Source organism: Miscanthus floridulus, chromosome 18 (assembly GCF_019320115.1).
Source record: "Miscanthus floridulus cultivar M001 chromosome 18, ASM1932011v1, whole genome shotgun sequence".
Classification (NCBI taxonomy): Eukaryota; Viridiplantae; Streptophyta; class Magnoliopsida; order Poales; family Poaceae; genus Miscanthus; species Miscanthus floridulus.
In genome coordinates, this window is record NC_089597.1 from 87,779,459 (window position 1) to 87,797,522 (window position 18,064).

At 42.8% G+C, this 18,064-nt stretch overlaps 1 protein-coding gene across 1 annotated transcript; it reads right to left on the reverse strand.

Moving 5' to 3' along the window:
* Nucleotides 1-258: 258 nt before the first annotated feature.
* On the reverse strand, nt 259-1,152 carry LOC136521512 (probable glutathione S-transferase GSTU1). Its single transcript, XM_066515262.1, has one exon. The coding sequence runs from the start codon at nt 1,030-1,032 to the stop codon at nt 358-360; it is 675 nt and encodes a 224-aa protein (XP_066371359.1). The 5' UTR covers nt 1,033-1,152; the 3' UTR covers nt 259-357.
* Nucleotides 1,153-18,064: the final 16,912 nt, after the last annotated feature.

Below are 18,064 nucleotides of genomic sequence, written 5' to 3' on the forward strand. Positions count from 1 at the left end.
TGGACAGTAAGGAGTGACTACATTGTTTCAATTTACAGGAGTTCATCCTTCCGTGAACCGCGGCAAAGATGAATTTATTCTCACGGACAAGAAAATTACTCCCTCGTTTGTTTTGTGGCTAGAAGCTTTTGTGTAGTTTTCTTCGTTTTCTTTGTTTGCCTTTGTGTGTGTGTGTGTATGTGTTTTTAAGAGAACGTGCCTTTGTGTAATTTTCTTCATATTACTCTGCGTTTACCTTAAGAAATCTATCGATGTATATAAGCAAACGAAACGGAAGAGTTCATTCATTCACCGGAGTAAATAAAACTGCATGGCAGCCACGTATCATCTCCGCGCTAGTCCGTTCTCCTACTACTACTACTCGATGCCGTAGGTCTTCTTGAGCAGGTTGATGAACTCATCCACCTTTTCCGGCGGGTGAAGGCTCTTGGCGACGCTCTCCCTCTGCGCGCACCGGCGCGCCCACGCCGCCAGCCTGGGCGCGATCCCCTCGACGCTGAACTCCCCGTACCTCTCGTAGCCGGGGAGCCACGGCACGAAGGGCACGAGCGCGACGTCCACGAACCCAAACGCCTCGCCGCCGAAGAAGCTCTTCTCCCCGAGCTCGCCGTCCAGGTTCCTGAGCACCTGCACGATCTCGGCGCGCGCCTGCGCCTGCGGCTCGCCCTTGAGCTTCCACAGCCGCGTGCCGACCTCGTAGACCTTGTCGGAGTATGCGGCCCAGAAGCGGGCCTGCACGCGCGCGTAGGCGTCGCCGGCGGGGAGGAGCTTCGGGGAGGCGTCAGGGAAGGCCTCCTCGAGGTAGTTGAGGATGATGAGGGACTCGCACACGGGGCGCCCGTCGTGGAGGAGCACCGGGATCTTCTTGTGCACCGGGTTGGAGCGCAGGAGCAGGTCGCTCTTGGCGCCCAGCAGCTCCTGCTCCGAGTACTCGTAGGGGATGCCCTTCTCCGCCAGCGCGATCCGGCAGCGCTGCCCGAACGGACTCACCCAGAAGTCCAGCAGCACCAGGCCCTTCTTTTCCCCCGCCATTGCCAGCGTCTCTGGATCTATCTGCGTACGTGTGCACTGTGGAGTGATTGATGCTATGGAGAGAGAGAGAGAGAGAGAGAGAGAGAGAGAGAGAGAGAGTGACGAAGCTAGCAGCAGCTGGGTACGCTTTATTGGGGAGGGGAGATCTGGATGGTGACTGAGACTGTCGTCGCGATGTGATTGTGAGTTTGTGACCGATGCGCGAGGGAGTCTGCTGGATCGCCGGCTTTGTCGCTAAGCGATCGAGCACGGAAGGAGATCACCTGAAGATCGTGGCACGTGGTGGACATGCGCGCTCTGGCCGATGGACTAGCTCACGCGGCGTCGTGAGCCGTGACAACACAGATGGCTGGCAATTGGCATGCATGCACGCACGCGACGCCAAACGACAGAGGACGACCGAGCAGCGTAGCGTCGTGGCCTCGTGAGCTGATCCGCTGATGGGCACCGGCAGCGTTTGCAGAGATCAGATCGATGATATCTGGAGGAGAGCATCAACGCACACACACGCGGCACGCATGCATGCGGTAGCTACGGCGACTGTGTTGATCGCGAGTACGAGTACGAGTGCGCGTGGTGATCTCTGGTCTCCAGGCAGGTTCACGTGCTTTGCCTCTTTGTGAACAATGCCTGTCCTGCAGAGATTCCTTCCCACGAAGTTCGCTGCGACTTGCGAGCACGCAAACGTTCGCTGCTGGTCGCGTTTCTTTGTACCTTTCATTTCAGGGTATGTTTAGTTCGTGAAACGAAAATTTTTGGATATCACATTAGATGTTTTGAAGATGTTGGAAGAGGTTTTCGGATACTAATAAAAAAACTAATTACATAGCTCGGCTGAAAACTACGAGATAAATTTATTAAGCCTAATTAATCCATCATTAGCGCATGTTGGTTACTGTAGCACTTATGGCTAATCATGGCCTAATTAGGCTTAAAACATTCGTCTCGTGATTTTTAACTAAACTGTGCAATTAATTTTTTTCATCTATATTTAATACTCCATACATCTGCCACAAGGTTCGATGTGACACTTTGATGTGAAATTTTTTTGAACTAAACAGGGCCTTAAAATTACCCGGTAATGCGAATTAGCGTGCAATTCAGCCATTGAGAGACGCTAAAGATGCACTGTGGTATAGTGCGTGCGGCAGAGCGCGCGTCCCTACCTTGTTTTTCTCCTAAAGAGCACATCCAGAGAGCAAAGTATAGCAAAGTGAATCTAAGTAAGGTCTTCAAGATCGAACACTATCATCGGACAATAAATTAAACACAAAGAACCTTCCATAGTCTCTTTTATGCATTGCGCTAATAAAGGTTGTTGAAAGCCAAGTTGAGTGTGTGTTGTACGTTTCGTCAAACTCGGATAAAGACCTTTTGGAGGGGGCGAAAACAAGAAAGTTATTTGGCGATAAGCACGAAGTGGCTTGGAAGCAACGCCAAAGATAACAAGAAAGACTATCCCAACGACAACACCTAAAATATAAGACTTATTTGATTTTAGATAGTGTTATAGGCAAAGGGTTCAATACTCATTCGACATCTTCTTCAACAACAGGACCCAAAAAAGAATTATTTCTGTAAATGAGTTTCCACGAGAGAAGATGCTTATATTTGAGTTGTGGCTCTTAGATAACCTAAAATAAGTCTCCTGTACAGATCCTATGTTAAAGATCGATTTTAGATCCTTGCTATCTATGCCATATCGGTCACTTGTTGGAAATAGTCGGATACTCACTCCGTGCCCTCTATGTCTGTCGTCCAAGCATTCTACGTAGACAAAGACCTGTTTAGTTCCACTCTAAAATACTAAATTTTTCAAGATTTTTCATCACATCGAATCTTTGGACGCATGCATGAAGCATTAAATATAAATAAAAAATAAAACTAATTACACAGTTTAGACGAAATTCACGATACAAATCTTTTAAGCCTAATTAGACTATGATTAGACACTAATTATCAAATAACAACAAAAATGCTACAGTGGCATTTCGCCCAAAATTTGGCCTTCTAAACGGTACCCAATACTCACGAGAAAAGGCCTAGGCAACCGTATAAAACAGTCATTCACTAGCTGCAGTTAATGCTCGGTGGTGAGAGGGGAAGGTGCACAGGTGACATGCAAGTGCTGTGGTAGGATGACACATCTATACCTGCGACCTGATAAGTATGCCAGGGCCAAGCTTTCACAGCTAAAACGACTGACATTTGGGGACAGGAGTATTCGCCAATATAGAACGTTCGATTCTGTCCCTGACGAGACCACGCTAGTTCAGTCATACGAGTAAAGAGTGCTTATATACACCTAAGCCCTTGCTGGATTTGGATTTTGTTAGGATTTCTCTATCAGTTTAATCGAAAGCTCCGCTACACATGTACACAAAAACGGTTTATGAAATCATAACCAAGCTATGGCGAAGCCAGGCAGGAGAGAAGCCAGTATTTAGATATATGGGACATTCAAATTGACAACAATCACGCTGGACAAAGTAAATACACAGCAAAAGTATAGAGAAAAAGCTAAAGAAAACATTGAATATAGAATATATTATAGAGAAAAAGGAAACGAAGTTAATTAGCCCTAGGTCTCTAATCTCCACCCGATGAATCTAATTCTTAGCTAGAAAAAGAATCACGGTAATAACAGGAATAAAGGATATAAGGGTGATAACAAGCGGAATTGGTAATTCAATTCTTAGCAAGATATCGAGGTTATAACAAAATCACAAAAAACATATATGTTTTTAATATATTAGTGTAATTGGTCCATCAGTTCTCTGATGCGCATCAACACAACGGATATTGTCTTGTCTTTTTCTTCAAGATGTTGGGCATAGCGGAACAGATGTGGTAATAACATAGGCAACGATAGTGTTGTTGAGTGCCACAGGTAACAAACATGAGATGAGTAGATCGTTGGTGCCAATGATGCTTCCACATTTGTTTTGGGGAGTCTTGATGCACTTGATGGATATTTGCGCAATATCAAGGCCAGCTATTGGTTACTTGAGGCAGAGTGGCTCCAGCAGACACAAGCAATATTTGTGGTGAATTCACACTACGTAAAAAATAATTTTTAGCAACGGTTTAAATTTTTTTGTAGGGGCGGCTGGTGATAGAGCCGTCTCTACAGTGACGTGTTCGGGTGCCCAGACACCAGCCGCCCCTACAAATGGAACAGGGGCGACTGGTGATATGAGCCGCCCCTACAAATAGGGTCTGATTTGTAGGGGCGGCTCAATCACCCGTTGTCTCCGACGTTGCTATTTGTAGGGGCGGCTGATGATTGAGCTGTCCCTACAAATGCCCCGTATAAATAGCTTCAATTTATAGGGGCGGCTCAATCACCAGCCGCCCCTACAAATGACCCACATATAAAATAGCTGCAGCACCGTCTTTCTTCTCGGGTCACTCACTTCAATCCGTGAAAGAAAGGTGGGGAGGCCTTGGGCACCTTCAAAAATTGCTCTACTAAGAAGAGAAGGTTTTGGTCTCAAATCCTTTGGTGGAGAGGTTGTAGAAGGTAAGAAAATGCTATTTCACACTTTTTTTTTGAAGTTTTAGTAATTAGAGTTTTATTTTTCACTCTCTTCTATGGTGCTTGAGCTACTTATGAAGCAAATTAGACCCAAGTTTTAAATGTACTAGGATAAATTAGGGAGGGGAACAAGATCATACCCTTATTTGATCTATGTTTCTTGATTTTAGTGAACAATTAGTTAGTTTTATGGATGTTTCATGTGCATGTGGATCTAGATCTAGGGTTTAGTTTTTTTATTAATTTCGTTTTTGTAAATTTATGTTTGATGAAATTGGACTAGGGTTTATATGAAAGATATTGGATAAAGTATAATTGTTGCTAATTGTTGTCTTTAAAATTATTTATTGTAATCAATAAATATGTATTTTAATTATTTATGGATAAATGGGCCATTAATTAATTTTCCTCTACTATGGTGTGTTTGTATGCTTCATGTAATTATATTAGATTTATATTCATATATATCTGAAGTATATACAATTATTCTCAAGTAATTATTAATTTGATTTATTTTTATATATATCTGAATAAGTAGTCCTTTAATGTTTGTTTTGTTGTTGTTGTAAAAGATGGAGTACATGAACTCTTAGATGTATGGTTCGTTAAGGTTCAAGGCAGGTTTCCGTGAAGAGGTGGATAAATTTATTGAAGCCGCAAAGAAATATGCAACGACATTGAAAGAAAATAAGGATATAATTATTTACCCCCTGTAAAGATTGCAAGAACCGTATGGCATGGACAGATGTGACTATCATCATATCACATTTGATTATGTGAGGATTTATTGATGACTACACAGTGTGGATTCATTATGGTAAAATGGTTATTGTTAACGACGAGGATGAGCAGGAATACGACGACAAAACCATAGAATCCCTATCCCAATATTCAGCAGAGCTTGATGCACGAATGGATTTTGAGTTTGGCAATGAACAAGGTGATGATGCTGGTGGTTGGGATGGTAACGACGAAGGTGGTGCTAATAATAATGGTAGAGCACGTGTCGGGGATAAAGACGGTTTGGAGGACATGATTCGAGCCCTTGGACCAGAGATTTTACTAAATAGCCCGAAAGGTCTACAAAATTTGGAAAGGATGACAAAAGCATCGAAGGAGACTGTGTATGGTGTTGAAAAGGGCTGTCCGACACATTGGATATTGCTACGTTTTGTGCTTGAGCTGCTCATCCTGAAGGCTAAGTACGGCTGGTCAGACTATAGTTTCAATGATCTATTGCATCTCCTGTCATGGGTGCTGCCACAACCAAACTCAGTTCCCGCCAATACATACCAAGCGAAGAAGGTCATAAGTCCATTGACAATAGGGGTTGAAAAAAATCCATGCATGCCCCAACCACTATATATTTTTTTGTGGCGAAACGTTTAAGTCACTGGATAAATACCCCCGGTGTGGGGCCAGCTGGTACAAAAACAATGGCCTTTATGGTGGGGACGAACCCTTCACCGGGAAAAAGAGGAATAAGAAGGGTACAAAAAAGGTGGTACAAGAATCTCAGCCCCTAGAGGACACTCCATTAAGCAACGATGCAAAGCAGAGAAGAATTCCTGTCTTGGTAATGTGGTACCTGCCAGTGACCGACCACTTGAGATATATCTTCCTAAACCCTAAAGAAGCCGCACTCATGATATGGTGGGATGATGAGTGCAAGGTGGATGATGATAAGATTGCACACTCGACTGATTGTAGTCAGTAGCAAAGGTTTGATAAGAAGCACAAAGAATTCAGCGATGACCCAAGGAATGTATGGTTTGGCTTGAGCACCGATAGAATGAATCCCTTTAATAAGAGGATGAGCGACCACAGCACATGGCTAGTGATCTTGACCATGTACAACATCCCAACATGGTTGTGTCAGAAGAGAAAGTACCTTCTCCTCACTATTCTTATTTCTGACCCTAAATAACCAGGTATTGATATAGACGTGTTCCTCGAGCCTTTGATGCAAGAAATGGAGAGGCTATGGAGGCATGGGGAGCAGATGTACGATGCGTTCCGAAAGGAGGACTTCATATGTAGAGCAATAATATTTGTTACTACCAATGATTACCCCACGCTGTTTGCTTTGTCTGGACAGATCAAAGGAAAGATGGGATGCTTGGTTTGCTTGGATGGTACTACATGGGTGTACCTGGATGCATCCAAGAAGATAGTTTACCTAAGGAACCGACGTTTCTTAAAGACAAGTCACAAGTACCGCACCAAATTGTTCTTTAAATTCTATGACAACGCCCCGGAGATTGAACCCCCTCCAGAGAGACGTCATAACGGAGAACACGTGTACATAATGGTGAAAAACATACACGTCGTCTATGGAAAGAAGAATCCGGATGGGACAAACAGAGATAGAAGCACACCTCCTATCGAAGGCGTACCTTTCAAGAAACAATCGATATTCTTTTAGTATCTGCCTTATTGGCCAGACTTGGAGGTCCCCTATGCCATTGATGCTTTGCACATGCAGAAGAATGTCTTTAAGAGTCTCATTGCTACCTTGATGGATACAGGCAAGTCAAAGGATGGTCTAAAAGCACGGAAAGACATGGTGCAGCTAAACGTGATGCCACAGCTTCACCCGATACCTGAGGCTAATGAAAAATACACTCTGCCCGCGGCATGCTTCAACCTAACACCAGACGAGAAGAGAGCTATATGCACTTTCCTAAGGGGGACCAAAGTCCCGACTGTGTTTTTAGCAAATATGAAGAAGCTAGTGTCGATGAAGGACTTGTCAATAACACACTACAAGGCTCACGATTGCTATGTGATGCTAACAGTGTTTCTACCTATTGCAATCAGGGCTATAAAGCCAGAGTTCTTGAAAATGGTCATCACCCGCATGTGCTACTTCTTTTCGAAGATCTTACAAAAGACGATTGACAAGTAAGAGCTGAGTGACCTATATGAATTTATGGTAGAGACACAAAACCAACTGGAGATGTGTTTATCTCCTACTTTTTTTATATAATGCCACATCTCATGATTCACATGGTTCATCAGATACAGGCGCTGGGTGTAACATCCTAAAATTTGCATTCTTTTAAAATTAGTAAATATGATTTATTTATGCAAATATGTGTGCATTAAAAGATAGGGAAATAATAAATTTTATGGAATTAAAATTTAAAAATAAGGTTAGAAACTTTTTGATGCATACATGCTGCTGCATATCATTTTGTGAATGTTTGGAATTTATTAAAGATTTCAAAAAGAATTGAAATTTGAATTTAAAAATGGATTTGGAAAATTATAGAAAAAGAAAAAGAAAAGAATCATTTTCCTCTCCCTTCCTTCTTGAATTTTGGCCCGTAGGCTTTCCTTCTGCTGGCCCAGCTCCCCACCGCACCGGCCCAGCTCGCCTCCCTCCTTGCACGCCTCGCTCGGCCCAGCGCCAGCCCAGCACCGCTGCCGGCCGAGCACAGCCGCCAGCAACCGCCGCCGAGCCTTCCTAGCGCCCGTAGCTGCGGACCGCCCGAGCCCACATGTCGACGCCATCCCCTTCCCCGCGCGGCTCGGAACCGCCCGCGCCCGGTGTCTGAGCAACCGCTGCCCACGACGAGCGTCGTGGGAGCGTCCCCCCCGCTTCTCGGCCTTGATAAATAGGAGCCGAGCCCCCCGCGCGCCCCTGCTGCTCCCCTGCGCCGTTTTCTCTCGCGTTCACGCCTCGAAAGCCCCACAACTGCCGCACGGAGGAGCTCCGCCGGCCGCCGTCCTCACCTCCGCACGGACCGTCGTCCCCGAGCCTTCCCTGTCCTCGTTTTTCCCCGCGGTGAGAACCCCCTGGCTTCCCTCTACCTTCCGGTACCGTTAATTTCATTTTTCATGGCTTCTAGCGCCCTGGCCGCATGCGCCCGCAAGCTTTGGCCACCGGCCATGGCGTCCGCCGCCTTGGCTCACTCCTCCGGCCGTTGTGATGGCCTGGGCGAGTTTCCCTCCTCCCCAGCTTTCTCCCGGTGCCTCCGGATTTCCGAACCGTGGCCCGTAGGCCTCTGGCCGCGCGCTCCAGTGACCTCCATGCCGCCGGCAATGGAGTTTGCCGCCGGCATCACTGTTCCGGCCGGCCACCTTCTTCTCTCTCCCCCCGGATCCATTCTTGGCCGCTCATTTCTAATCCAACGGAGAACATCCGATACCCCTTCACCGGTTACTTTTCTAAAGAGACCCTCGGTTTTCATCTAATTGAACCCACAGTCCAATGCGTAGTTCCCCGAATGCGCATTCTCGTTTTGAAAACGTAAACTTCACTGCTTAAGTCTAAAATACGTTTTCAGTATTTACAGAAATACCATTTGAACTGTTTTGCTTATAAAATTGTCGTTTTAGCTCCGAATTGATCCATTTAAATCGCGTTAGCTTCGTAATTCCATAATCTACATGTTAGAACCACTGTTAGTCAAGTTTGGAACTTTTTAATTTCATGGTTAGATTTAATTAAATATATGGCTATAGGAAAACCCGTTTAAATCATAACTTTCGCATTTTAGCTCCGTTTTTCGTGAACTTTGCGTTGACGTGATCGTAGCGAGACGTAGATTATTTTTACAAACATTTTATATTGTTTTCAATACTATTGGTGTACTGTTCTAATGATAGGAATGTTTGCTTTGCATGAATGCTTTTGGAATGTTGTATGTTGTCGTGTTGGTTGCGTTCAGACGATGAGGAGAACGTTGGAGACCAAGAATTCTTCGACGACCAGCAGGACCAATGAACCAAGGCAAGTATAGCATGGGCCTACCTTGATGTCCTATTTCACTTTAATCAATTACTCATTTGCATGTGTCTAATTTTGATACCCGTAAGGACATCCTAGTGATTGTTTATCCTGTTCCTTGTCTTCTATGGGTTAAATGCATATGGGTAGATTGCTAGTGCTCTAACTGAACTTGATATTCATGATGATGAATGATTCTATAGAACTAAGAGTTTAACATGATTTATAACAACTGTTCCATAGGGCGAAGGTGCAAATAACCTTTGTTCATGTTGCTCCCCGCCCTCCATAAGGACTTATCTGTCGGCAAAAGCTGGGACTGACAGTGCAACCGAGAGAGTCATATGGCTCTGACTTTAGCTCAGTAATAGGATCTTTTTTAGCTAGTTAGAGGTTACCTTTTGGCACAAATGGGGCTTGCCACGTTGGGTATAGGGCTGCCTCTGTTCCTATGAGTATAGCCGCGATGGATATGTGCCATAGGAATGGGGGGTTCCTACATCTGCCTGCCAAGGAAACCTAGCGGTCCTAACTTGTTAGAGAAACCTATAAAATGGCTTCATAGTGTACCCTGCCCGCTCACCTCGCAGTGACATGGGAGTAATTAACCCGGGCATATGGGAATCATGACTCATGGTGAAAGTGCACCACCTCTGCAGAGGGTAACAAACTGTTATAACAGCCGTGCTCACGGTTACGAGCAGCCCAAAAAACTCATAGAATAACTGGATACTTGTTGATGATCATTTAAGATGTTCTATGATGTTATATGAGACACTTGACCTTGATATATGTTCATATGGGATTAAATGGGAGCTTAAGCATAATTTGATATTACCTGAGAAATAAAGTTTGACTTACTAAAAATGCTAACTACAGTAAACTAGTGTCAACTGTTTGAGATTCATAACCCCATGTTAGCTTGTTAAGTACGGGATGTACTTACACTTGTTTATTTTCTTTATTTGGATAAAAATCCTGGATGGGTAACAGATGACAACGGGTATGAAGATTTCCCTGAGGATTTTTAGGCTTGTGGTCAACCAGTTGACCTTCCTTGTGATGGTGTTCCACGAGAGTGTTATCCTTTACTATTCCGTTGTGTTGTGTAAGACTACTTAATGTTATTATTTGTGATGTAAGAGACACCGTGATGATACTTTATATGATTTGTTGACTTATGTGTGTGACTGATTCCTGGGCACACACGAGTTTTGTGCATTCAATTTTATCCTTAAAATTGGGTGTGACATTGGGCCCTTGCTACTTGCATGAAATATAGTCCTACGAGCGGTTCATGTCGGTTCTAAGTCGATACGTGCATAATTGAGCATACCCAGAGGGCTCCATGATAGAGGGTTATAGTACTGAAAAAGTCATCGAGTGTTATCAAGAGTACCTAAAAGTACAGAAAGGGATTGGTAAACCCGATTCTCGTTACAAGGGTAGGCTTGCTAGGAGGGGCACCAGTGGTAGAAAAGTGTTTATTGACCATGATTACAAATAGGTAAGTCGGGCACATTATAGTGTCTTGTAGAGTACACAACTGATGCAACCGTATATTGATGAACACTTGGCTATCATTATGGCAGAGAGAAATGGCCGTTCAGATGATTGGGTCATGAAACAACACAAGCAATGACTAACTACATGGTTGAAAGGCCAAAACATACCACCTGGAGAAACCATAGACTCTATTACCATCAGTAGGTTGGCGGAGGGGCCATCGAGACAAGTGATATCTTGGAATGCTTATGATATCAATGGGTATACATACTATACCCACACAAAGGATAGTAAATATGTGAACCAAAACAGCGGCATTCGAATAGAGGCTCTTGATGGATTGGGGCCAAAGATTCAATACTTTGGCATCATTGAAGAGATATGGGAACTTAACTATGGAAGGGATATAACGGTGGCCCTGTTTCGATGCCACTGGATCAAACAACACCAACTAAATGAGATCGGATTGAGAGTCCTGGACCTCGAGAATCTAGGTTATCAAGATGACCCTTGGGTGCTCGCTTTACGTGTTGTATAAGTTTTCTATATGTCTGACCCACAAAGTAACCTCCCCCCTAAGAACAAGACAACACGTGGTTGCCTCTGGGAAACAACACATTATTGAAGTTGATGACGTGGATGATGTTGAAGCTTACAATAACTACGATGAGATGCCGCTATTCACAGACTTCTCTAAGAAGATCAGTGTTGTGGAAAAGAACATCCCCAAAGGTATAATGCCATGGAAACAAAAAGGTGTCAAAGGGAAAGTCGTTACAGCGGGTTAGTTAGTTGTTGAACGTGGAGTGTTTGTGTAAGTGTGTGTTTGTAAGACTTTATTTATGCATGCGTGTGAGACTATATATTTATGTACGTGTGTAAGACTACATATTTTTGTATGTGTGTGAGACTTCATTTATGCATGACTCTATTTGAACATCCACTCTATTACTACTAAAACTTTATGAAATCACTTAACACTTTATGAAATGAAGAAATGACCAAAATAAAAGTAGGAGATCTTGACGAGTTATACAACTTTTATATTCATCACCTTTACAGCTGAAATCATTTAGTGTTTGAAAATCAGGTTTGAAGCTGTCATTTTTTGAAATTTAAAATTTGAATTGTTCAAAATTAGTGACAAAGATAGATGACTAGACTAAAATGATAGAGCATGATTTTAGAAAATCTTAGGAAAAAAACTATCATATTTAGAGTTAGTATGAGGGAGAAAAACTAGTTACAAGTTTCAGCCATAGATTAAAAAAATCACATTTATTCATCATTGATCATCATAAATAGTTGTGATTTTTCTTTTTAATCTCTGGGTAAAATTAGTAACTAGTTTTTCTCTCTCATACTAACTCCAAATGTGATGATTTTTTCCTAAAATTTTCTAAAATCTTGCCCTATCAAGTTAGTGTGTTAATTTGGGCATTCTTTTCATTTGACAAAGTTTGAGCACTTTAAATTTTCAAATTTAAAAAAAATGACAAGTTCGAATGAGATTTTCAACCATTAAATGATTTCAGCTGAGAAAGTTATGAATACCAAAGTTGTATAACTCATCAAGTTCTACAACTTTTATTTTGATCATTTCTTCATCTGACAAAGTGATAGTAAACATTGTTCACAAATCAATATGTTTCTCGTATAGTTCATGAAACTATGAGTCATACGTGAATTTATGAACAATATTTACTAATACTTTGTCACATGAAGAAGTGACCAAAATAAAAGTTGTAGGTAGGGATGAGTTCAACAACTTTTATGTTCACGACTTTTATTGTTGAAATCATTTAAGGTTTCAAAATCTTGTTTGAAGTTTCCATTTATTGAAATTCAAAATTTCAACTATTCAAATTTGGTCAAATGAAAATATGATCAAAATAAAAGTTGTACATATTGATAAGTTCTACAACTTTGGTATTCATGAGTTTTTCATCTGAAATCATTTACTCTTTCAGAATATTGTTTAAAGTTGAAATTGTTTGAATTTCAAAATTTGAATCGTTCAAACAAAGTCACATGACAAGATAACCAAAATAAAAGTTGTACATGTTGATGAGTTATACAACTTTTATGTTTACAACATTTTCATTTTATTTTATTTAATGTCATAAAATTGTAGTCAAAGTTTTAAAATTTAAATTTTTAATTTTTGTTTTTTTGTTTTCTATATTGTTTTGACTACAATTGTTTATATATATATATATATTTCTTCATATATAGAATAATACAAAATATTATATTTGTGCATATACATAATTTTTTATATTACTTTGTGTTTTTATGATATAAAAAATATAGAATTTATAATTAAAAAAATAGAAAATATTTGTAGGGGGGTTGGATTAGGAACCACCCCTACAAATGCATTTGTAGGGGCAACTGGATCAGGAACCGCCCCTAGAAATAGTCCCGAGTTTAAATATTAGGGCGCTCGGGAGCCAACCTGTTGGGCGCTGTCTTCTTCCTCCGACGCCGTGAGGCTGCCCCGCCGCCGCCGCCGCCGCCGCCTCCCGGCCGGACCTATCCCGACGTCGGCCCGTGCCCCCTCCTCGCACCCGAGCGCCCCATCTCTGCACCCGCGCACCCCCTCCCCACACCCGCGCGCCCCCTCCCCGCACCCGCGCGCCTGCTCCCCGCCCTAGGGTTTCCAACGGCGGGCGGCCTTCGCGCACCTCCACCGGCGGGCGGCCTCCGCACACCTCCACCGATGGGCGGCCTCTGCGCACCTACACTAGCGGGCGACCTCTGAGCTAGGGTTTCCAAGCTTGAGGTGCCGCGGCGCACCCAGTCGACGACACACCCGCGCTCCCTATCTCTGCACCCACGTGCCCCCTTCAACGGCTGGGCGAACCCCACCCCACTTCGCCACCTCTTCACCGGCGATGATCACCCACCAGGTATGCCCGCTCCCTTCTCTCCCCTTCCTTCCTTTGTGGAGCTGAGCACCCCAAAATGGTACACTGTGTCCAGAAATTAACAGCACTTACATAGCCCTAAGGTTGATAGAATAGAATGGAATTTCATTACCGAGGCTCTTAGAAGGCAGGGGTTTACAAACCATTTCATCTCCTTGATCTATGCATGCATTTCCACAACCACTATTTCTGTTCTTGTTAATGGTGAACCTACTGATGCCTTTCATCCTTAGAGAGGAATTCGGCAAGGCTGCCCTCTATCTCCCTACCTGTTTGTTCTTGCTGTTAATGAACTCTGCATCAGACTCCAAAATAACATAGATTGCAATAATATTCAAGGAATCACTCTAGGACCCAATAGCCCCCACATCCATTCTCTGCTTTTTGCTGATGATTTAATTATTTGTGGTCAAGCCACCCTTGATGAAGCCACCAAAATTAACTCTGTTCTTCAAAAATTTTGCACTCTTTCTGGACAAATGCCAAACTTATCTAAGTCTTCTATCTTGTTCAGCAAGTGCGTTGACCAAAATAACAGGCAAGTTGTTCGAAGTGTCTTCCTAGTTTCTACCATTCATCTAGGCCACCCACTCATTTTCAATCATAGTGATAGATCTAAGGCATATGAATTCATCTTAACCAAATTCTGGGCTAAACTTACTACCATCAAAGCAAACAAGCTAAATCATGCTAGCCGTTTAACATACATTAACTCTGTTATGGCATCTATACCTATATACTACATGTCAACGGTGTTGTTTTTAAAGAATTTTATTTCTAAAATTACCTCTATCATTAGAAAATTTTGGTGGGCTAGTGTGTAGGAGGATAACTCTACTTCACCCTTTCATTTTCGTTCATGGGAAGATATTTGTCAAAATAAGGAAAAAGGAGGACTTGGTATTAGAGATCTCAGCACTGTTAATCACAAAAAAAGAGATCTCAGCACTATAAATCGTAGTCTAATTCTTCATGCTGCTTGGAATATTGCCACCAAAAAAAATCCTTTCGTCACTGCCATTCTCAAATCCAAATATTACCCTAACACAAGCTTCTGGCTCTCCAGCAACTCCAATACTAAATCCATCTTCTGGGGCTCCATCTTACAAATAAAATAAATTCTAACTAATCAATGCACTATTCAGATTCACAAGGGTGATTCATCTCAACCTTCCTATCACTGTACCTTCCTTTCCTAAAACTATAAGTGACCCCAATGTTTTAATTTGCAAGAGAATTATACAATATTTTAATTTACTATCCCAAAAGGCTATCTCCACTCTTTTTCATGGTTCATCTGTGCCTCATGTCTGACTACACACATTGATGTCAATGCCCATCTCTGCATGTTGCTGCTAGTACCACTTAATTCCACTACATGTTCACCATTCACCATGCTGGATGCATGTTGTGTGCCACCTATGACTTTGTGAGCTTCTTTTTCTGTTGTCTGCCAGTAATTTGCCTAACAAAAGTTCTAATATATGCACATGGCTCTGTAGTGATATATATTCTTCTTACATTGTCTCTCTTTGTCCATGCACTGTTGGTCTGTCTATCCTAAAACTGGATTATGCTTGAAGCTATGGGATGTTTAGTTTTGTTGATGGCTGTTGGCTACTGGTTGGCTACTTGTCTCTCTTTGGCTGCTGGCTACTGGCCAGCTGCTCCTACTACTACTTGCTACTCCTACTACTACTCTCTCTACTTACTACTATTGCTACTTATTATCTTTTGTCTTCTATCAACTCTTACTACTAGTGGCTGCTGGTTGGTCTTCTACAACTCCTATTACTACTACTTGCTACTCCTACTACTACTCTACTACTATACTGTCCTCCTGCTCTTCTCCTCTACTTCACTCTACTCCTCTTCTCTCCTAAGCAGCTGTTGCTTTTTTTTTGCTACTTCTACTACTACTCTCCTCTACTCCACTCTACTTCTCCCCTCTCCTCTATTTTTGCCACCTTTCCTATCCTCTATGTTTGAGAAGCAGCAACTGCTTTTTTTACACCTTTTCCTCTCTATGTTTGTTAAGCAGCTATTGCTTTTTTTTGCCAAATCTCCCCTCTCCTCTCCTCTCTTTTGTTTTGCGATGATGAAATTGTCTAAGTCCATACATTATATGGAATATGAGCTGATGATCAAGAACTTATGAGGAACTTGGCATCATTAGCAACCGCCCCAACATTACCTTCTCCTCTCTTCTCTGTTATGATGCCTTGATGCTCCAAGTTCATGATCAAATGATGATTGACATGTTTCTGAGGCCTCTACTACTGCTACTACTCATTTTTTGATATATTGTTGTTTTATAGGACTACTTTGGTTTATAGACCTTTTTTATTTCTTATACCTTCTCGCGTACCTAAAGCACACTTTCTTGCATCTATTAGAGCAAAGCGCAAAATAATGTCGCGGACACCAGACAGTGCAGCACCGCCAACCTATGAGGATCAAGCACTAGAGGACCAGCTAACTCAGGAGCATTTCGATAATGAGTTAGAAAAGGATTTAGAAGTGATGCTTAGTCAGGAGAGGCTGCTGAAGGTGAAGATGAAGAGGATGATGACTCAGAAGAGGGATATAAAAGTCTTGAGGACCCTTTCCCACGTGAAGCCAGAAGGAGGCCAACAGAGGAAGATTTGAACAAGAATTTTGACCCGAATGAGGAGGTAGGGAAAAAGCCTTAGCTTGTAAATTTTACTAAAGCTTTGGTTGTGTTACCTCTGCTAACACTTTGACCTGTCATATATATAGGTCCCTCCTGAAACTTGGAAAAGACGACGTCGATGTCCGCGACATCTCGCTGGACAAGACGGAGTAGAGGAAAGGAGAGCAGAGGCAACAGCCACAGAGACGGATCACGATGCTTCTGCTCCATAACATCAAGACACAACCATGACTACCAAGCCTAAGAGGAAATGAGGGGATAGAAAAGGAAATTTATATCCAGATAAGTCATGCTATGTGATAACGGAGGTCAGGCCAGCAGGGGAGATCCTTGAGCCGAAGGAATTAAGAGGACGATTCTGTAATGCGATCGGGGCCCTAGTAAGAGATAAATTGAACCCAGCAATCCCTAACTAGAAAGAGATACCAGAGGACACAAAGAATGCACTATGGGATAGGCAGCTGAAGCTCAATTTTAGATTTCCGGAGGGTAAGCACGAACTGGTAAAAAAATGCCAGACTACACTAGGGTCGAGGCAACGGGTGTGGCACATCCTCCCGGTGGCTTACACCACAATAATAAGAAACTACCGGACTACACTAGGGTCAAGGTGCATACAGTGATGCCCGAGTTCATGTAGTGGAGGATGGACTATGCAACTTCCGAGGGGCTGGTGTTACTCGAAGATGTTATGGGGCAGTTCATCCTCTAGCACAAACGAGACATTATATTGACTGCTTCTTCGCTGCCTCCCTCTCCCCAAATTTGGAGCGAGTTGTTGAGGTTGGGGAGATATTTTCACCATCTTGTGACCACCACATTCCTAAGATGCCACATTCTTCCCTGCCTCCTCACGAGCATGTGCCTGATGAGATGCCACAACCTTCTCCAGCTCATACCGAGCAAGTGCATCATGAGATACCACAGTCTTCTCAACAAGCACAACCGATACATGAACAACGAGTGCCTCCTAAAGAAGGTGATGCATAAGAAGATGAGGACGTGCCTGAATGGGAACTTCAAAAGAAGCATCCAATCACCATAAGGCCAGTTTATATTCTGATCAAAGATGTCTCATCGGTGTCCAAGTGATTTTCCCATGACCAGTTCAAGCCTGAGAACCAAGTTAAAAAAGTCCCATCATGGGGTTCTGAGGAGGCCGTCACTAGCAAACTCCACCAAATTACAAAGCAGTATCCAAATGTTGATATCATCAAATGGTCAAAGGATTGCCCAAAAACATATGAAAGAGGCAAGCCCTTCCTACCAAACTGGGACATCCAGCGCCTACCACTTGGAATGAGAAGGTTCCATGATTGGTAATTGCGTGTTCTCCTAACGAGCATAGATCTCATATAAGCATGCTTCCCCACCGGCACATTTGGAAGCCCAGCCGAGAAAATTGTCTTTGACTTCAATGACATGCACATTTGCTTTTACCTGGGAGAAATGAAGATGAATCTAATTCGCACGTGATGCCTGTAAGTCCATGTCCTCCCGATATGATATGAATGTAATCTTTGAATTTTGTTGTAACTAACCCATGCCGTGATTTGTAGAATGCAAGTGCACATTGTCAAACAAATGCCAAGTGTGAAAGCCAGGTATCTAGACCCTCAAGCTATAGCCCAAACAAATTTTAATTACCC

Excerpts from the sequence above, each read along its gene's own strand:
- LOC136521512 (XM_066515262.1), bottom strand. The coding sequence starts at position 1,032 with ATGGCGGGGGAAAAGAAGGGCCTGGTGCTGCTGGACTTCTGGGTGAGT.